Here is a 22,936-nt window from a genome sequence, read left to right on the forward strand (position 1 = left end):
GGATAAGGACACATATGTAATACCTTAATCAATTAAAAAAAAAGAGCATCTAAGATCCCACCAACCACGCATGTTAACAATATTTTATGTAAATTGGTACTTCCAATTGATGTGCTGTGATCCTCATGAAAAGTGATATAGTTTACATTTGAGGAAACATTTAAAAGTAAAATGCACATAAATAAGGCTGTGTTATTACCCTCCATTCTACAGGGACCAATACCAATGGAAAGTTAAGCAGTGCCTGTTCAGAACTAAGAGCACAAGGATAAATGGTTGCCTGGGCTCAGAGAAAGGCCTTCTGGAGTGACTCACTAGGTAGTACTTTGGGCTTCAGGTGATCTGAGGGCCAGGGACCTACAAGGGAACTAAAGAAGGTGTTCCATAGCAAAGTCTACATAGCACCTATTAGGGCCACGGGTATATACCAGCTTGTTTTCTGCTGGGATTTTTAGGAAGAAATTGGGATAAGCAAGAAACTAATGTCATTGATATTTCCCAGGAAAGCACACTGCCACTTGAGCAAAGAAGGACCAGGGACTTCCTGCTGAAGTAATTTTCTCCTGCTGAAAAGAATGTGCTGTTTAATTTGATATGCAGAAGCAGAAGGGCTCCTTTTTAAAGCTGTTGTAAAGAGAAGGCAAATACTACTTATCTTCCTGGAAAAAGATACCCTAAATGAACCCAGATCTTTCACAATCATAACTTGAAACCAGAGACCAGAAGGTGCAGGAATAGTTTTCTTGCTAGAAGGGACTGTCTAGGAGCTTTGTCCCAAGTCCCTGTCTCGGAAGAGTATGATGCCCCATGGGGGAGATGGCATCTATTTCTCAGAATCTCTGTTAGCAAGATGCAACCAACCAGTGCAGTAATGGTTCTCAACTGGGGGTGATTTTGCCCCCAGGGGACATTGGCAATGCAATATAGACATTTTTATTTATTTATTTTTATTTATTTCAGAGAAGAAGGGAGAGGGAGAGATAGAAACATCAATGATGAGAGAGAATCAGCTACCTCCTACACAACCCCACTGGACATCGAGCCCACAACCTGGGCATGTGCCCTGACCAGGAATCCAACCTTGATCTCCTGGGTCATAGGTTGATGCTCAACCACTGAGCCATACTGGTCAGGCTGGAGACATTTTTGATTGTCATTAATGAGTGCTACTGGCATATACGAGGTGAAGAGGACATGGATGCTGTTTAAATATCCTATAATACACAAGACAGCCCTCAACAACAAAATGTCAGCAGTGCTGAGGTTGAGAAACCCTGGGTTAGAGGAATCTGTACCCATCATCTACAGACTATGAAAAAGTTCCAAGATCCCAAAGGTGGTGGCAGAAGGCACTCTTTCCTGGATCCCAGAGAAAGAATACTTTGCTTTTAAATACTTTTATGCCTATGTCTGAAGGCTTGAGTGAATTGTATAGAATATAGTTATTGTCACTGGTACCAAACTGATACACCTAGATTAAAACAACCTAAAAAGAGTGAACATTACTGTTTGGTCCCTGTACCTAGGAGAAGAAATCAACTCAGTAGACTTCAGAGTATGCTATTCACTAGGCACTACATGACATATCAATGATAAGAGAGATATCCTAGCTGTTTTTATCCCAGGTACTTGATAAAGAGGAAACATTTAGAGAAGTGCTCATCTGAGGGTATTTTTTCCATTGCTTTTTTAGAGAGTGGAAAGGAGGGAGTGAGGGGAATAGAGAAAAAGAAGAGAGAGAGAGAGAGAGAGAGAGAGAGAGAGATTGATTCACTGGTTTCCTCCTACACAGGTCCTGACTGGGGCTAGGGATCGAACCTGCAACCCAGATATGTGCCCTTGATGGGGAATCGAACCCGAGACTCCTTTGGTGCACAGGACGATGCTCCAGCCACTGAGCAACACCACCAATGAAAGAAGTGAAAACTGTTTTAAAATTGGGTTGATAGGTTTTAAATAGACTCAAAGGAACTGCTTTTCCTTTAAAACAGATCAGTGAGAAACAAAGCTGCTTCCAAACCTAGAGTCGGCACTCACGAGATAGTCTCTGGGATTTCATCTTCCTTTTTGAAGCGACCTGCCCATATCAGGATCTTCCTCTCCCAATCCGTAGGCTTGTGTAATGGCACTCTGTGGCTGTAAGTCTCTATGAGAAAAACAAGACGAGACGCTTACTTATGTGAGATTAATACTCTCAAAATTAGCAACAAAAAAATGCTATTTGTGCCATTTTAGATCTATTGAATCTGAATTTTTGCCACTTGTGTAGGTTTCATGAACTATTCCGGAGTAGAGATAACCATCAGCAAGGGTGATAAAGATGAGAAGAGGCCTAGGGCTGCACCTCAGGAATGGCCCAAGAAGAGGGACAGGAGAAAATGGAGTGGCCAAAGAGGCAGTTGAGTAAGAAGGGTACAAAACCACAGACTGTAGGAAAAAGACATTTTAAGAAAGGGGAAGTCACTGAAGATAAGGAGCAGAAAAGGTTAGGGAATGACAGAATGTCAAGGTTAGAAGGGATCTTGGAGATAATCTCATCCAAATGCCACATGCTGCCTACATCTCTACTGCAGACAGACCTCCTTGACTATTACCTACCTGTTAACACTCACTCCCACCTCCATACCTTTGTTTATGCTGTTCCTTTCACTTCGTCAGAAGGCAACAGCAAAAGAACAGGAAAGTTAATAGGGAAAACATCCAAAGAACCAAAGGGGAGAAAAGAGGTTTAGAAGTAGAGAAATAGTGCTCCTATAGTTTAATCTAAAACTTCCAGGATTTGGCACAACTGTCACTATAGTATTTTTTCCTTCTCATTTTAAGCACTATATATCCATTAAAGACAATTCAGAAAGTACAGATGTGAAAAAAGAAAGCATAGATGTGAAAAAAGAAAGTATAGGTGTGAAAAAAAGAAAAAGATAAAAATCATCCCTAATTGTCTTGTCACAGCATAATCCCTATATTTTTATTTTGGTGTGTTTCCTAAGGCCTATCCCCATAAGTATATATGTATGTTTAATGCTATATCTGTATCATGCTAATTTTACATTGATACACACAATGTAAAATTTTTAATCCTGCCTGGTTCATTAGCGTTATAACATTCCCCATGCTAGTACATGGTATTTATAAGCAACATTTCCAACATCTGCATAATCTCATCAATTAGGTCTGACATACATAATTAATCATTCATAGAGTATTTGACATTTAGATTTATTTCTCATTTTCCTATTATCTATAAAAAATGGAAACATCTTTATACTCAAAGCTTTTCCCATATGTAGGGATTATTCCTTAGGTTACATGCCCAGAAGTGAAATACCAGGGCAAAGGGTATAAACATTTTAAGCTCCTGATAAATATATTTTGAGTATGATTCCTTTCCACTCACCAAGACCTGCCTGGCCCTAGTATAGTCCCATGAAGAAGCAACAAGCAAATTGTTCTTAGGACCCTATAGTTTGTAAATTATGCTCCTTCTTCCTATAGTGGTGAGTGAGAAGGGTGTGAGTTAGGGATAGGACTAACCGTGGCTGAAATGAAAGCCTAAGCCAGACCTTAGCCCAGGTTGTATTTTACCCAAAACATCGTTTCTTGATTTGGTTCACCTTTGGGGTTCCTTAAAAGATCATTTTAATTTCCAGACTACTATTTACTTTGGTGCATCTATTCTCCTACAAAAAGCGACAATCCAATCTTTGAGGCAAGAAATAAACATGACAAATGAGGAAAATGAAGAAGTAATTGCTACCTGTGAGCACAGCCAATGTCAGTACAATTTGGAGGCCTGAACTACGTGACAGGGTATAATGTGGTGACCACCATCTTTTAGGATTTTTTATTCCAAATTGCCCTCCTCTTTGGGAGCTGCCTCGTCCATAACTGGAAAAGGAATGAAAACTTACGGGATGGAGGCTTTGGACTTTCCTGGGGTTTGGTGCAAAATCCATTTATTCTCTTCCAATCAGAGTTTCTGGTGAGCCTTACAGATGAGGAAGCATCTCTTTCACATAACCTAAAACAATTTCCTAGACAAGAGAGAAAAATGTCTCAGAGAAAGAAAATCAGATGTTGTCTCCAAATGAGAAATGCCTACAAAGTATGTATTTCATTTAACAAACTCATTTAGAAAATGAATATACTACTCTATATGTAAGCTACATATACTATGTATAGGGATGCTATGCTTGGTATCATTTAAAAATATACATGATACATGTGTTGCTGATTAGAAAATTAGCAATTTACAACATAAACATTTTATCAGCTGTAAGTTTTATAAAAGTACTTCTCACAGGCCTTTTCATAGGCCTATATAATAAAAGCCTAATATGCTAAGTGTCCGGTCATTCAGTTGGCCATTCAACCAATCAAAGCATAATATGCTAGTGATATGCTAAGGCCACTCAACCACTTGCTATGACGTGCACTGACCACCAGGGGACAGACTCTCTGACCAGTAGGTTAGCTTGCTGCTGGGGTCCGGCTGATTGGGACTGTGTGAGACGGACTGGACATGCCCTGGTGCCCTCCCATGGCCCCTCCCTGGCTGGCCAGCCTCCCGTGTCCCTCCCCGGCCCCAACTGTGCACAGGTGGGGTCCCTTGGCCTGGCCTGTGCCCCCTCACGCAATCCGGGGCCCTCGGGGGATGTCAGAGAGTCAGTTTCGGTCGGATGGTAGAACAACTGGTTGCTATGACGCACACTGACCACCAGGGGGCAGACGCTCAACGCAGGAGCTGCCCCCTGGTGGTCAGTGCCCTCCCACAGCAGGAGCGCTGCTCAGCCAGAAGCCGGGCATGTGGCTGGTGAGTGCAGCTTTGGTGGCAGGAGCTTCTCCTGCCTCCACGGCAGTGCTACCAACCAGCGGCAGCAGGTGCAGTGGGGCTGGGATGAGCAGGAGTGGCGTGGCACCCAACCCCAGTTTGGGTTCCTCCCTGGCCACCTGCTGCTTCAGCATTGCTACATCCCTCAGGGGATGTCGGACTGCTAGTTTTGGCCCGAACCCCACAGGCCAGGCCTGCACCGGGCCGTGCACCAGGTCTCTAGTAACTATATAAAACTGTATCTATATATATAAAAGCTTAATATGCTAAGTGTCCAACCATTCGGTTGACTGCTCGACCAGTCGCTATGACACACACTGACCACCAGGGGGCAGATGCTCCAATGGGTAGGTTAGCTTGCTGATGGGGTCTGGCCAATCGGGACTGGGTGAGATGGGCTGGACACTCTCTGGAGCCCTCCCACGGTCCCTCCCTGGTCTCTGAAATATTTCTTTCTAATTAATTTCCTTTCAATGTGCATGAATTCGTGCACTGGGCCTCTAGATATAGGTTGGTAATTTTTTAAATCTAAGTTCTAAGCACCGATAGAGTAGTATTACAAAACTCCATGTATTCACCACACAGTTTTAACAATTAATACATGGCCAATAAATAGTTTCATCTGGACCCCACCCTCTCCTTCTCCCCTACTTAATTATTTTAAAGCAAATCCCAAACATCATGTCAGTTCTTCCATAAATATTTTAGTATGCACCTCAAATCAAATAACTTTTCAAACAATAACTTTTTTTGTATTACTAAACAATAATTCCTTGTTATCATCACACTTTGGTCAAATAATGATTCAGTGTGGGCTCATAATATTTTTAGTTGGTTTATTAAATAGGTGCACACATTGAATATGGTTGATGCTTCCTGTGTAGGTCACCCTGCCTGCCTGCCCCCTCCTTTTTTGGTATGATTTATTTGTTGAAGAAACTAGGTCATTAGTTCTATAGAATTTCCCTCATTTGAGATTTTGTTAATTGCATCCCCATAGTGTCGCTTAACATATTCTAACTTCTCTATTTCTTGTAAACAAATGTTTGAGCTTTGATCAGATTCAAGTTAGAATTTTTTTTTTTTAGCAAAATGTCAAAGGTGGCATTGTGTAGTTCCTACTGCACTGCCATCAAGAAGCATACTTTGATTTTAAGTCAGATTTCAAGGTTAGACAGACCAATATCTCTGATGAATAAGGATGCAAAAATCCTAAACAAAACACTGGCAAATCGAATACAACAATACATTAAAAAATAATACATCACGATCAGGTGGGGTTCATTCCAGGAGCACAAGGATGATTCAGCATATACAAATCTATCAATGTAATATACCACATTAATAAAAGGATAAAAATCATATGATTTTATCAATAGATGCAGGAAAAGCATTTGATAAGATACACTATCCATTTATGATCAAAACACTCAATAATGCCAAAACCGGTTTGGCTCAGTGGATAGAGCGTCGGCCTGCAGACTCAAGGGTCCCGGGTTCGATTCCGGTCAAGGGCATGTACCTTGGTTGTGGGCACATCCCCAGTAGGGGGTGTGCAAGAGGCAGCTGATCGATGTTTCTCTCTCATCGATGTTTCTAACTCTCTATCCCTCTCTCTTCCTCTCTGTAAAAAATCAATAAAATATATTTTAAAAAAAACACTCAATAAAATGGGTATAGAAGGAAAGTACCTCAACACAATAAAGGCCATATATGACAAACCCTTAGCCATTATAATACTCAATGGTGAAAAATGGAAATCTTTTCCTCTAAAATCAGGAACAAAAAAAGGAGGCCCACTCTCACCACTCTTACTCAACATAGTTCTGGAAGTCCTAGCCAGAGCAATTGGGCAAGAGAAAAAAATGAAAGGCATCCAAATTGGGAAAGAAGAAGTAAAACTATCACTTTTTGCAGATGACATGATTCTGTATATAGAAAATACTAAAGACTCCACCAAAAAACTATTAGAAACAATAAATGAATATAGTAAAATTGCAGGATACAAATTAATGTACAAAAATCCACTGCTTTCCTATATACTAAAATTGAAACTTTAGACAAAGAAATAAAAAAAAAATTTCTTTTGCAATTGCAATTAAAAAAAACAACAACCTGGGAATAAACTTAACAAAAGATGTGAAGGACCTATATTCTGAAACCTACAAAGCATTATTAAAAATGAAAAAGATAACAATGAAATGGAAAGATATACCATGTTCATGGATGAAAGAATCAACATAGTTAAAATGGTCATAATTATCCCAAACAATATACAGATTTAATGCAATAACCCATCAAAATCCCAATGTCATTTTTTAAAGAAATAGAATTTTAAAAATTCCCAGATTTGTATGAAATCACAAAGGTACACGAATAGGCAAAGCAAACCTGAGGGGAAAAGAATGAAGCTGGAGGAATCACACTATCTGACTTCAAATTATACTACAGAGCTCTGACAATCAAAACAGCATGGTACTGGCAGAAGAACAGACACACATACCAATGGAACAGAATTGAGAGCCTAGAAATAAAACCACATATGGGAAAATAAATTTTGACAGAGGAGCCAAAACACACAATGGAGAAAAGAAAGTCTCTTTAATAAGTGGTGCTGGGAGAATTGGAAAGCCACATGCAAAAAAATGAAACTAGATTACAGTTGGTCCCCTTGAACAAGAATTCAAAATGAATCAAAGACCTACATATAAGATCTGAAACAAAGTACATGGAAGAAAACATAAGTACTATACACATGGACTGTGGTCGTAGACAACATTTTATGAACTTGACTCCAAAGGCAATGGAAGTAAAGGCAACAATAAATGAATGGGATTGTAGTCAACTAAAAATATTCTGCACAGCAAAAGAAACCAACAACAAAACAAAGGCAACCAACTGAATGGGAGACTCCATTCCCAGTGTGGGGCGTGCAGGAGGCAGCTGAGCAATGATTCTCTCTCATCATTGATGTTTCTCTCTCTCTCTCTCTCTCTCTCTCTCCCTCTTCCTCTTCCTCTCTCTCCCCCTCCCTCCCTCCCTCTTTCTCTCTCTCTTCTTTCATCTCTGAAATCAATAAAAATACATTAAAAAAAAAATAGAAACAAAATATATAAAGAACTCATACAACTTAACACCAAACAAACAATCCTATTTGAAAATGGGCAGAGGACATGAACAGACACCTCTCCCAAGACATAAAGCTCTGGCTGGGTGGCTCAGTTGGCTGGAGCATCCTCCTGTACACCAAAAGGTTGCAGGTTTGAATCCCAGTCAGGGCACATACCTAAGTTTCAGGTTTTATCTCCGGTTAGGGTGCGTATGGGAGGCAACCAATCAATGTTTCTCTCTCCCTTCCTTTCTCTCTAAAATCAATAGATATATTCTCAGGTGAGGACTGAAAAAAAGACGACATACAAAAAGCCATCAGATATATGAAAAGATGTTCAATTCACTAGCTATTAGGGAAATGCAAGTAAAAAATATAATGACATACCACCTCACACCTGTTAAAATGGCTATTATCAACAAGACAGGTAATAACAAGTGTTGGAGAGGCTGTAGAGAAAAAAAGAATCCTTGGCCCTAGCCGGTAGCTCAGTTAGAGCATCGTCTGATACACCAAGGTTGTGGGTTCAAACCCTGGTCAGGGTACATATAAGAATTAGTGAATAAGCCCTAACCGGTTTGGCTCAGAGAATAGAGCGTCGGCCTGCAGACTAGAGGGTCCAGGTTTGATTCTGGTCAAGGGCATGTACCTTGGTTGCGGGCATATCCCCAGTGGGGGGTGTGCAGGAGGTGGCTGGTCAATGTTTCTTTCTCATCCTTACCAATGTTTTTAACTCTCTATCCCTCTCCCTTCCTCTCTGTAAAAAATCAATAAAATATATTTATATAAAAAAAAGGATCAGTGAATGAATACAAAAGTAAATGAAACAACAAATCGATGTTTCTCTCCCTCTAAAATCAATCAATAAATATTTTTTAAAAAGAACCCTCATTCACTGCTGATGGGAATGTAAATCAGTACAGCCACTTTGGAAAACAGAGTGGCAGGTCCTCAAAAAAGTTAAAAATAGAGTTACCATATGACCCAGTAATCCCTGTTCTGGGTATCTACCTGAAAAACTAAAAAACATTTATACACAAAGATATATGCACTCCTATATTCACTGCAGCACTATACCTGGTGGCCAAGACATGGAGACAACCAAGGTGTCCGTCCATAGATGGGCTAAAGATGTGGTACATATATATACACACAATGGATACTACTCAACCATAAGATGAAATACTGCTATTCGTGACAACATGGATGGACTTTGAGAATGTTAAGTGAAATAAGTCAGAAAAAGCTAAGAAGCACATGATTTCTTCTCATAAATCTCAGAGAGACAGACAGACAACAGCATGGTGGTTCCAGAGGGAAGGGGGTGGAGGGCAGTAAAGGGTAAAGAGGGATAAATATACAGTGATGAAAGATGATTTGACTTTCAGTGCTGGGTACACAATGCAATGTACAGATCATGTATCACAGAAATGTACACTTGAAACCTACATGACCGTTAGCCTATGTCACCCCAGTAAATAACAATAAAAGGAGAACCTAGGACATAGGCCACAATGGCCTAATACACCTAGAAATGTTTCTGAAATCTCATGCCTTATAAAATTGGCATTGTTATATAACATAACTACGCATGCGCATTTTAGTATAAAATAATGTATCAAATTGCTTACTCGTTGTAATCCCAATTTGCCCCTGAATGTTATTTCTCCCACCCTCGTCCTCCCCTAGGGCATCCTCACTATCCCTCCTTTAATGCCTATGGAAATATTGAGGTTCTCCTGTAACTAAAATTGAGTTCATTTTTAGTTTCTATTATTATTTTTATTTCAGGCATCACATCCAAAAACGATTTTCAGAGTTTTATTTTCTTACTGTGACTGGCAAAAGCACAGGGAGTGATTGCATTACTTTGTACCCAAGGATTGCTTCACAGAGGCAGGAAGACCTTGACCCCACATCCCCAGTTCCTGACCACAGAATCAAGAAGGGCAGGGAAACCTTTATCATTGACCCTTCACAAAACCTCCTGTGCCATTACCTTGGGGCATGTCACCAGATTCCAATCATTGTCCCATGAGGGAAAAGCAAAAATAAAACAAAATACTAGGCCCACTTTTTAATATAGATTTAAATGAGGGTGTGTTACTCTGAACGTAAGAGTCAGAGTAAGTGGGGACTGACTATGGTGAATGAGGAATTACTCAGCAAATCCAAAAAGAGAAAATCCAAAGGGCAACCTCTCTGAAGTGATATCAATGACAGGGTTTTAAAAAGAAAATAAAGCATTATATTTATCCACAAAATAAAAGACACTACTGTGGACTTCTCATGGGCATATGTATTTGTGTAAAGATTTTTTAAAGAACATTTTTGTTACATGATTCCATATCATAAAATTCATCCTTTGAAAGCATATGATTCTGTGGTTTTTAGTATAGTCACAATTTGTGTACTAATCACTACTATGTAATTTCAGAAGATTTTCATCATTCCAAAAAGAAATCCCGAATCCATTAGTACTCACATTTTCCCTCCCCCCAGCCTTAGGAAACTACTAATCTACTTTCTGTCTCTATGGATTTGCATATTCTGGACGGGTTATGTAAGTGAAATAATATATGGCCTTTTGTGACTGCCTTCTTTCACCTAGCAAATTTTCAAGGTTGTAGCATTTATCAGTACTTGATTTTTTCATGGACAAATTTTATTCCATTTTATAGATATCCCAGATTTGGTTTCAATATTAGTCAATGGACCTTTAGGTGGTTTCCACTTTTTGGCTATTATGAAGATTGCTGCTATGGACGTTTGTGTATAAGGAGGGAACATCAATTTTCATTTCTTTGAGGCATATACTGAGGTGAAATTGCTGGGTCATGTGGTAACTCTACAGTTTATCATTTGAAGAACTGCAAGACTGTTTTCCAAGTGGCTGCAGCATTTTACATTTCCATCAGCAAAGTATGAGGGTTACAATTTTTCACATCCTGGCCCACACTTGTTTTTGTATTTTTGAGTGTGTGTGTTTTTTTTTAAATTAAAGCCATTCTAGCAGGTGTGAAGTGGCATCTCATTGTAGTCTTGATTTGCATTTTTGTATTGAAGATCTTTTCACATGCTTATAGTCATTTATATATCTTTTCTGAAGAAATGTTCATTTAGCTCCTTTGCTCATTTCTTAACTGGTTGTCTTTTATTACCGTGTTGTAAAGAGTCTTTACATATTCTGGATAAACGTTCCTTATCTGATATGACTGCATATATTTCCCCCCATTTCATACATTGTCTTTTTACTATCTGATGATATCCTTTAAGTACAGAAATTTCTAATTTTGATAAAGTCCAACTTATCCATTTTATCTTTTGTTGCTTGAGCTTTGGTGTCATATACATGGTTACAAAGGTTTGCTCTAAGAATGTTATAGTTTTAGCTTTAACATTGAAAATTGTGATTCTTTTTCTAACTTACTCATCTTTTAAAAATACGTTTATTTAGGAATTTATTTGAGAGAGAAACATTGATTTGTTCCACTTATTTATGCATTCATTGATTCTTCTATGTTCCCTGAGTAGGATTCAAACTCATAACCTTGGTGTATTGGGATGATGCTCTAACCAACTGAGCTACCAGCTAGGGCAGGATTGTGATTCATTTTGAGTTAATATTGGAACATTGTGTGTGGAAAGGAGGGGTCCAACTGTATTCTTTTGCATGTCAATAACCAGTTCTTCCACTGGATTCTGTGGGTTTTGAAGTGATATTTGATATGAAGTGGTATTTGGCAGCAAGTACACACTACAATTGAGCTCGCTTGTTCCTCATTGTAAAATATGGTTAATGTAGTCTTTACTTCACAACGGCATCAATTATTGAAAAGACTATTCTTTTCTCTGTTGGATTGTTTTGGCACAATTCAGAAAATCAATTGACCAAAAATGTGAGGGTTTATTTCTGACTCTTTTATTGCACTGATCTACAGTATAGTCCCTCGTGTTCTCTGTTGTGTTTTGCCACAGAAGTCTATGTTCCATGTTAGCTTGGTGGTCAGCCAATAACTGGACAGAGACTTCATTAAATGTGTTCCACCAATAAGGCTTGCCAGTCTTTGCTGAAGAACTGTGTGCATGTTGGGCCATGCTCCAGGATTGGGGTTATGGGGCAGGGGAGCTGTTGGCACTGAAGTAGCTATGAGGATGTGAGAGAGAGAGAGAGAAAGAGAGAGAAAGAGAGAGAGAGAGAGAGAGAGAGAGAGAGAGAGAGAGAGAGAGAAAGAAACACACTAGCTCTGTGAATGGGGGTTTCCAGGGAACTTAACAATCGAACAGTAACAATCCTCTGAGGCTGAGGGTTTGGGGGAACTCTAAATCCATTCTGCCTTCTTCAGTGCTAGGATGTTGGTTTCCATAGCTACTGTGATTGTGGGGCTATTAGTTTTCAAGGCTACTGTGAAGCTGAAGACAATGTATGAAATGGGGGGAAATATATGCAGTCATATCAGATAAGGAACGTTTATCCAGAATATGTAAAGACTCTTTACAACACGGTAATAATAGCTTGCTGTTCTTACCATGATTAAGTCATTTTTTTCTTGGATAAATGCTACTTGGATTGTCACAAGCTTCTGGTTAATTTCTAGAGTTCTGCAAAAATGGATTTTAAGAATTTTTGGCAGTTTTTCATTACTTTTATATAGGAGTGGAGTTTCAGAGGTCCTTACTCTAACATACCAGAAGTTGGAACCTCTATTTGTGCAAGGATTTGTGGTTACCTGCAGTCTGATTTATTTCATAAGAGGCCTCAGTTATTCCAGTTTTCTAGGGCTGTCATCCCAGAAAGCTTTGCCTGGGTCCCGGTAACCACACCATCAGTGTCACCTTGTGGCAGCAAGCACACACTACAATTGAGCACGCTTGTTCCTCATTTTAAAATGTGGTCAATGTAGTCTTTACTTCACCAGGGCTGATTTGAAGATTAAATGGAAAAAACAAATGTTAGAGCCTTTGGCAAGATGTTTGAAACACAGCAGGCACTCTTAAAGGTTAAGTTTGTTTTTTGAAACACTACTTAAAACATTAATCTTCAAAACATTTCCAGAGCACTTTTTCTGACCAAGATAATAATCATGCAGTTACCAGGACATGAGAAAATTCTATGAAAACTCTTCAAAATATTTTTATGGCTCTCAGGATTACAACAAAATTATTTAGTGGTGTGTTCTCAAACTTCAGTGTGCATCAGAATAACTGGAATGGCTTGTTAAAATTCAAATCACTGGATATACCTACCTCCAGTTTTAGGATCAATACTAGTTATGAGGTGGAGGTTGAGAATTTGCATTCCTAACAAATTTCCAGGTGAAGTTGCTGCTTCTGGTTGGGAACTACACTTTGAAAACCACTGTGTTTTTTAAAAACAAATTGTGGTAAAATATACATAACACACATTTTATCATTTTAACCATTTTTAAATGTATAGTTCTGTGGTATTAAGTACATTCACATTGTTGTGCCACCATCACCACAATTCACCATCACCACTATCCATCTCCAGGACTTTTTCATCTTCCCCAGAGAACCACTGGTTTCATGAGACCTACAGGCCCCATTCACAGTCCTGTCCCACTCCCTTCCGGCAGGCACTGAGACAGAAAAGAACAAAGGTAATTGGCAGTGAGCTAGGACTCTGCTCTCTAAGTAGGAAACAGAAAAATAATCAATAGCCCTAGCTGGTTTGGCTTAGTGGATAGAACATCGGCCTGCGAACTGAAAGATCTCGGGTTTGGTTCTGGTCAAGGGCACATGCCCGGATTGCGGGCTGGATCCCCAGTGGGGGACATGCAGGAGGCAGCCGATCAATGATTCTCTATCATCATTGATGTTTCTCTCTCTCATCTCTGAAATCAATAAAAAATATATTTAAAATAATCAATAATTATTTTCTTTGGTAGCTGCCTTTCCCCATCCCTCTTTTTTTAAAAAAATAATTTTTTTTTTATTGATTTCAGAGAGGAAGGGAAAGGGAGAGAGAGAGATAGCAACATAAATGATGAGAGAGAATCACTGATGGGCTGCTTCCTGCACACCCCCTACTGGGGATTCAGCCGGCAACCCGGGCATGTGCCCTTGACCGGAATTGAACCCGGGACCCTTAGTCCGCAGGCCAATGCTCTATCCACTGAGCCAAACTGGTTAGGGTGCCCCATCCCACTTAATTAGAACACAGGCAGTTTAGGAGAATAGAGAACAGATAGTTAAGAACAGAAGTTGCCTCTCAGCTCAGTTTAGGTAATAATTTAAAGCAAAAATGCTCACATGTACACCTATTTACAATCGGTCACATAAATGCATGTTTGGAGATACTCAACAAATAATTGAGTACCTACCATGTTCCAGGCAATATACAAAAAGAGATAAAAATCTATTCTAGTAGAACTTACATTCTATTGGAGGGAAAAACGATATAGTTAGATAGTAAGTGCCAGAGAGAAAACAGAAACAGAGGGGATAGGAAGTGCTTGTGTGCTTGGAGTGGAGGGTGTGGGTGAAATTTTAGATAGGATAGTCAGGGAAGTTCTCTTTGAGAATGCCCCCTTGAAAGAAGTGAAGGAGATAGCTATACATATCTAAATGCAGATATCTGGTGGAATGCTATTTCAAACAGAAACAACAGTAAGTGCAAGGGCCCTAGAGTGATTCTGGAACAGAGTAAATAATATGAAGAAAAGGATTTGAGATCATAGAGGTACCTGAGGTGGCGGTGGGGATAAGGACTTGAAGGCATGAGGGGTTTATCTAAATCAGAAAATATTTACCAAATTTTCCTTACAGCTTCATATTAGATGCCAATAATTTTTACCTCCCTAAGGTATAAGTGCTGATTAAAATATATACAAATATGATCTTATTATACATATTAGAAATAACATACCAATGCAAAAAATAATTTTAAAAAACTGACATCATTAAAAAATGAAGTACTTGATGTGATCTCAGTTTTTACTTTGCGATTACAAAAAAATGAAAGCATTAAAGTTTTATTATTATTAAGGCTTTCTTTTTCTATCTCCAAGAGAGAGAATATTTTGCCCCAGATATCCAAGTCAAAAATTTTCCATCTCTGGTGGACTACAATTAAAAACAAACATACAAATTAAAAAGAAAACAGCCCCTTAGCTCTCTGGTTGAACTTGCAGACTGTCCCTGGCTGACAGTTCTGCATCCCTAGGGCCCTAGCAGGAAGTCAAGATGAAGCCTCACAGCTGCCTCGAAGGCTGTGACTGGCAATGGCTGGTTAATATTAAGAGTAGAGGTTCTTGCCCTGATCGGGTAGCTTGGTTAGAGTATGGTCCCAATATGCCAAGATTGTTGGTTTGATCCCCAGTCAGGGCACATACAAGAAGCAACCAATGAATGCATAAATAAGTAGAACAACAAACTGATGATTTTCTCTCTCTCTCCTTCTCCCTCCCACTTCCTCTCTTTAAAATCCTTTTTAAAAATTAGAAAAAGAAGAGTAGAGGTTCTCAAACTTTCGTATAGGTTATTAGACCCCAATTCCAGAGTTTGTGATTCAGCGACTATGGGGTGGAACCTGAAATTTGCACTTCTAACAATTTCCCAAGTGCTGTTGATACTGTTGGTCCCGGAGCTCACGATTTGAAAACCAGTGCCTTAGAGGTACTGTTGCTAGCTGGACACTGTAATGCGGCAGTAGCCAACCTTTCGGACCTCACGAACCACTAGTGGTCCGCGGACCACCGGCTGGCGACCACTGTTGTAATGGGTCAGCTGGGATGAGGCTGGTTCAAGTATTGGCTTCTACCTTGTTGTCCCCTCCTTTCCATAAAAAGCCTTTCCAACCTCTTGATGGACAGTGCAGAGAATAGGGATGCCTTTTCTCTCAGAATCTTTCAACACCCACCTAGAGAGAAGCGTCCGTGATGTGACCTGAGATATGACCACTCTCTGGGAATCAGTGATGATAAATGAAGGGTCAATAAATGCTAGATTACAAAGAGGCTTTTAGAAGATTATCTAAGTATTTCCTAACCTTTGTCAAGATCAGTTGTCAGGTGTGTGTTTGCAAATGTGTTGCTAAGCTATGAAGTTTGCCATTAATTTGCTTAAATATAAAATCTTGACATTTGTCAAAACTCATAAAACTGTACATCACGAAGAGCTTTAATAGATGTAAATTTAAAAATATCGCCTTAGCTGGTTTGGCTCAGTGGATAGAGCGTCAGCCTGTGAACTGAAGGGTTCCAGGTTCCATCCCAATCAAGGGCACATGCCTGGGTTGCGGGCTCGATCCCCAGTGGGGGGTGTGCAGGAGGCAGCTGATCAATGATTCTCATCATTGATGTTTCTCTCTCTCTTCCTTTCCCTTTATCTCTGAAATAAATAAAAATATATTTTAAAAAAATCAATCAGGTCCTGGCTGGTGTGGCTCAGTTGGTTGAAGCACTGTCTTGTGCACTGGAAGGTCGGGGGTTCAATTCCCAATCAGGGCACATAACTAGGTTTCAGGTTCGATCTCCAGTTGGGGCGCATGTGGCAGGCAGCTGATTGATGTACTAGTATCTCTCTTACATGGATGTTTCTCTCTCTCCCTTCCTCCCTATCTAGAATCAATAATAAATAAACAAACAAATAAATATCAACCAGGATGCTGGAGGAATTCCAGGATGGAATGCAGAATGTGACAAATGTATCTAACTGTACTAAAATGTATGAAATGATTTAACCTCATAACCTTCAAGGTAAGGGAAAAAGGAGCTAACCTAAGTAACTTTGAAAAACATTGTTTTGACTGAAAACTAAGACTAAATACAAAAAGAACTATACATAAGCACTCTATTCTAATTGGCAGATTTTTTTTTTTTTACACAAGCATGGGTTAACAATTCTAAAACTACTTTATACACGTATACTGGGGTTAAACAAATAAGTAAACAAATGGTAGATAATAAGCCAGGTTTCTCACTGTCAGAGAAACAAGTTCCCAAAGCAAGGGTGAAAAGCTAGAGTAAACCCTGTGGTGCTGGATCAGGGCCAGAGAACAATATATGAACTATTTTAGCTTTATGTACATATATATATACACACACACACACACATATATACATACACACACATATATATATTATGTATTTGTAAACATACAGAGAGATGATAGAAGATAGACATATAGACAGACACAGACATAATTATGTGTCTATGACTTAGTACACATATATGTATTTTCCAGCTCTGCCCACTGGGTGGGCTTGGACTCAGTGACACTTCTGTGGCATCAGGCACACTCAGTGCCCAGATCTTAGTTTCTAAATACCATTACCCAATAAAAGGAACTAGAGTCCCTCGGAGAAAAATAGCTGATTCTAGGCTCGGGCAGAGAAAAAACAAGATGAATCTGGAACATCCTGTAGGACCAGAAAGAAAAAAAGTGTTCAAAAATCAAAAGGATGGGGGCATGTAAAGGGACACAGGAGCTGAGTTAATAGAACCTAGCCTGGAATAATTTGACCAACAAAATAAATAATGCAGTTATAGATTATAACTTAAGGTATAACATACTAGTATATGCATCCATACTGATATAAATAACTGGATGAATGAATAAATGGGGGAGAAGGGACAAATCTTCCTTAAAGAGAAATCCCAGATACATGTAGATACTCTTCCCTCCTGGATTCATTTCCCCTTGAGTATGGGCTGGACTTAATGACTTGGTGGCTTTACAAGGAAGAAACAAACTGGCCAAAATCACCAGTCATAAATCATGTCGATAGCGTGTACTGTCTAGTATGATGTGATGAGGACACTTTACCTCTGTGCTATTTATTCTTCCTCCAAACCCATAACCCTACTCTCATCATAAGAAAGTATCAAACAAACCCAAATTGAGAGACATTCTATAAAACATCTGACCAGTGTTCTTCAAAACTATCAAGATCATGAAAATCAAAGCATGTGACGCTGTCACAGATCAGAAGAGACGAAGGAGCCCTGACAACTAAATGCAACGTGGTGTCCGGGGCTGAGTCCTGGGACAGAAAATGGACAACAGAATAACCGGAGAACCGAATACAGTCTGTCTTTCAGCTGACTGTAATGAACAGATGTTAATTTCTTAGTTTAACTAATGTACTGTGGTTATTATGTGAGATCTTGACACTGGGGAAACTGGGTGAGGGCCATACAGAACTCTACTACCTTTGCAACTTTTCTGTAAGTTAAAATTATTCCAAAATAAAAATATTTTTAAAACATGGGTACTTGGGTATTAACTGTATCTTGTTTTTTGTTTTTATATTTTTATTGATTTCAGAGAGGAAGGGAGAAACATCAATGATGAGAGAGGATCATTGATTAGCTGCCTCCTGCATGCCCCCTACCGGGGATGGAGCCCACAACCCAGGCATGTGCCCTTGACCGGAATCGAACTTGGGACCCTTCAGTCTGCAGGCCGACGCACTATCCACTGAGCCAAACTGACTAGGGCACCTGTATCTTGTTTTTACTTTATAATGGGAGAGAAAAAGAAAGGAATGGGGTAGGAAATGTGCCCAATTCACAGTAGACCAAAGATGCACAGGTGAAGGTCATCTGACAAGTGTACTCTGGTGAAAATGAGAAAATTACATATTACACCACGTATCTTGTCACACCCTGCTATTCGCAAGTGTGGCTGACATTACCTGGGAGCCTTTTATAAAGGCAGAATCTTAGCTCCCACCCCAGACCTACAAAATTTTCAATGAGATATCCAAATGATTCATATGAACATTAAATTCTGAGAATAAAAAAGACACTCATATTCATTCAACAGCTGCTGAGTACTTAGTGTGCCAGTCACATGGGAACCACTATCACATTCTCTAAAGTCTAAGCCAATGCTATTTAGCCTCAGCTGGGAGTGTCCTAGCAATACAAATTCTCAGACCCTCACAACAAACCTTGAATCTTGTTTTTACAAGCCCTCCAAGCGATGCTTAGGCATACTAAAGTTTGAGAAGCACTGCTCTAGAAACCTGGATTTCAGACTCTGCATACTGGAATCACCAGAATACCTTTAAAAAAAAAAACACACAGGGCCAATACAGACCAGTGAAATCCCAATTTCTGGGAGCAGGGCCTGGACATTAATATTATTAAAAAGATTTTCTAAGGCAGGGGTGGGGAAAGTCAGGCCTGTGGGCCATGTAAGTCCTATGAATTCATTAGGGGTGGGTTAATTAAATGTTTGACCAAATATAGCAGGCTAATTTTTAAGTTGAAAATTTTGTATGGCCCTCAAATGATGTCACAAATATCCAAATGGCCCTTGACAGAAAAAAAGGTTTCCCACCCCTGGGATTCTAATGAGCTGCCATATTTAAGAATCACTGCTCTTCAACACAACCAGCTAGAGTCTCTGTTGAACATAAGCGTCATTAATGCCAGAGCACAACTGCAGAGCTTAATACTATGTCTCCTCTGTCTGGGCTCAAAATCCCTCTTTTCAACAGTTAATTTACTGAACAGTGCAGCTTTACTTCTAACCTTGGCATATCAGTAATAAGTTTAGAATCCCTGTGGAATGTGCCCAGCTTTCAGATTTTACAGCTTCCCGATTTTACAGCTTCCCCCGGCTCCGCCCCACAGCACATCCCCTAAAGTCTATAATATACTACCCAGTCCTTTTAACAAGCAGTGTGAACAGGTCTATAGTTTCCTTGCCTTCTTCATCCCCTTGGAAAAGGCTTATTTCACATCTCTCCTCCACAGCAGCTGGCCACCCCTCGTGGGGGAACAGTCACTGTCTGATGATCTCACAGTGAATGGACCAGAGCTCACAGAACTGATCCTACTGCAGGGATGTGAGACTGTTTGCCCAACCACCTCGTTCTCTTTTCCTAGTGTTCCAGAAGGCCAGTGGCTGCTACCATGACCTCCGCTGGGAAAAAGCTTGTTTCTGGGGCAAATGATATTCCTCTTTTCGTGTCCCATGGAAAGATTTTCTAATCTAAATACACAATACTCATGATAGTCCACAAATGCCTATTTAATCCTTTTAGAATTGAAATAGGATATTGCTAGTCCTAAAATGTTTGCTTTGATAGAAAAGTGCAAGACTAAGGAAGGGACTTTGAAAATTTGTTTTGTGAATCAATTATAAGTCTCAGGAGGAAAAAAGCTACATGTAGGCCTATCCTGAGTATAGCATAGTTCATATACATACACTATCTCATCAATAATGTATTTTATGTCTGGCCAGTGTGGCTCAGTGGTTGAGCGTTGACCCATGAACTAGGAGGTCATGGTTCAACTTCCAGTCAGGCACATGCATGGGCTGCAGGCATGCAGGAAACAGCCGATCAATGATTCTCTCTCATCATTGATGTTTCTATCTCTCTCTTCCTCTCCCTTCCTCTCTGAAATAAATATATTAAAAAAAAATAATGTTATTTTATAATTATGATGAATTGTATGTCATATGTTTATAGCTGCTCTAATTGACCTAGTAGAAAAAAGAATGATTAAGTTAGGGTAATTTTGTCATTTAGAGAAGTTGGAGCTCTTATTTCCACCCAGAGCTCACTTATATACTTAAAAAAAAAAAATTCTTTGTTGTTTAAAGTATTACATAAGTCTCCTTTTTCCCCCACTGACCTCTCCCCGGTGACCCCCACACCCCATATATACTTCTTTTTATCCTCACCCAAGGATATGTTGTTTTTAAATTGATATTTAGGGAGAGAGGGAGAGGGAGCAAGGGAGAGGGAAAGGGAGGGAGAGAGGGAGAAGGAGAGGAAGAGGGAGAGAGAGAAATTGATTTGTTGCTTCCCATATTTGCTCTGATTGGGGAATGAACCCTCAACCTAGGTATGTGCCCTGACCAGGACTCGAACCCGCAACCTTTTGGCAAACGGGACAATGCTCCAGTCAACCGAGCCACCCAGCCAGGGCCACCCAGAGCTCTTTCAAAATAGAGAACCATTGACTTAGTTTCCACATTAGAGACAAAGCTGTACTGCACTAAAGACCGACCACAACAAAACAAATGAACAAACCTGAAATACAGGATGTTCCCTCCAAAAATATATATACACTCTGAATAATTATTAATTCCAATGGATTAAATCTGAAAAGAAAGAAACATCAATTGAGCTATCAGCTATTAAAGAGTGTATACATTTCTTGGGGACACCATGTATTAACTTGCCTTGAGCTTTTCAAAAATCAGACCTGAATGGCTTGATTTCCCCTGTCTGCAACTATTCTGACAAGGAATGGATTTTGTCTGGCTTTAAATCTGATTTCCTTGTTCTTGCACGTAGCATAGACTTCTGGGTCTGCCTGCCAGGCTACCAACACTCATAATCTATCTCTGCCTAGTTAATGAGGTCCACGCTGACGTTCTAGGGCTCAGAACCTAAGTGATGGGGCTGGCACAGCTCACCGGCTCTGGGTATTGTGGCTATTGATGCTCCCCCACAGTGAGAGTCCTTTTGTCTGCTACACCCCCAAAAGGATTTGGAAAACAGGCAAAGCAGTTTTGAGCAGGAAAACAAGAACAATGATATTTCTGGAAGATAAGTCTGAGTGCAGAATGCAGGACAGGCCTGGGGTGGAGGAGAAGGTGGGGGGAGCGAACAGGGAACCTCCCTTTAGGTGGTGTCATGTCACAACACTTTACTCAAGTGGATTGTGTAAAGAAAATGGGTAGCTATATGTCCTAATGAAAAGCACATACGTGTAAAATACTGCGGAAGGAAAACTGGCAAGACAGATTGACATAATGAGTTTTCTTGTGGGCTGGCTAGAACCCTAATCACCATTTGTAACAATGGTTCTATGGGAAAAATCTTTTGGAGTTGAACCCCCTCCCCCCCCAGATTTATAAATAAATCTTTGGCATCTATCCAGTTTTTAACTGGGGAGTGGGGACTCTATGGAAAAGTCTTGCAATTCTATCTATCTGATGGCCAAACTTCAGTGAGATGGGGCCACGCCTTGGTGATCATTTCCCCCCCATCCACATTCCAGCCCACTCCCAACAGGGGCTATTTGAAACTCTCTTGGCCTTGGCTGTTGACCTAAATTGGCTTTGTGACAGAAACAGATTCCCTCTCTCTCCATCTGTTTTCTCAGGCTTCCCTGCAGGCTCAGGAGAACACTAGTCCTTCACTCTGAAATAGTGAATCCTTCCATCTGTGATCCTTCTTATTAAACTTACCTCACTACCTCTAGATCCTTCCTTTCCACAGCCCTTTTAATGCCAAATGTTGTCTCCCCACTCTTAGAAAAATAAACTTGAAATCATAAAAGTTAACACCTCCCCAGTATAAAAAAAACTTAGAAGCTAAAAGATAAATAAATAAAAGCTCCCAGAATCACACCCTTCAGGAATAACAACTTGGTATATTTCTCCCTAGACTTTTTCCTATGCTTACACACAACATACATTTTAAAAATGTTTTTGCTTATTGATTTTAGAGAGAGAGAAGGTAGAGGGAGAGAGGAAGAGAGAAACACTGATTTGTTGTTTCACTTATTTATGTATTCATTGGTTGATTCTTGTATGTGCCCTGACCAGGGATTGAACCCACAACCTTGGCATATTGGGATGATGTTCCAACCAACTGAGCTACCCAGCCAGGGCCATATACATTTTTCATAACATAATAAATACCATATCTTACTTATGTCACAAACACTTTTCCTAGATATTAATTAAAAGTACTTTTGATAGCTGTATAACATTCAATCATTCCCTATGGCTGAATTTGTCTCACATTTTCACTAAACAAATGTTTCAGCAAACAGTTTTCTACATTAATGTCTGATGACATTTCTGATTATTTTCTTATACTGAATCCTGGTAGTAGAGGGCTAAAGGGAATGAACCCTTTTAAGATTCTTCATGTTTATAATAAACTGATTTCCAGAAAGGCCGAATCAATTTACACTTCTATCAGTAGTTGACGAGAATTCCTATTTCATCACACCACAGTGGCACTGAGAGTTCACTATCATGGACAAAACATTTA

General features: G+C 39.7%; 1 protein-coding gene across 2 annotated transcripts in view; it reads right to left on the minus strand.

Annotated features, from left to right (window-relative positions):
- FAM162A (family with sequence similarity 162 member A) overlaps positions 1-22,936 on the minus strand; it is a 35,463-nt gene that overhangs the window by 7,788 nt on the left and 4,739 nt on the right. For both annotated transcript variants that reach the window (XM_008146667.3, XM_054713929.1), the window contains exons 2-3: positions 3,912-4,034; positions 2,038-2,146 (exon numbers count right to left, since the gene is read on the minus strand). In XM_008146667.3, coding sequence (XP_008144889.1) covers positions 2,038-2,146; positions 3,912-4,034 — 232 coding nt within the window. The remainder of the gene's footprint in view (positions 1-2,037; positions 2,147-3,911; positions 4,035-22,936) is intronic.

This window comes from Eptesicus fuscus, chromosome 3, assembly GCF_027574615.1.
Source record: "Eptesicus fuscus isolate TK198812 chromosome 3, DD_ASM_mEF_20220401, whole genome shotgun sequence".
NCBI classification, from domain to species: Eukaryota; Metazoa; Chordata; class Mammalia; order Chiroptera; family Vespertilionidae; genus Eptesicus; species Eptesicus fuscus.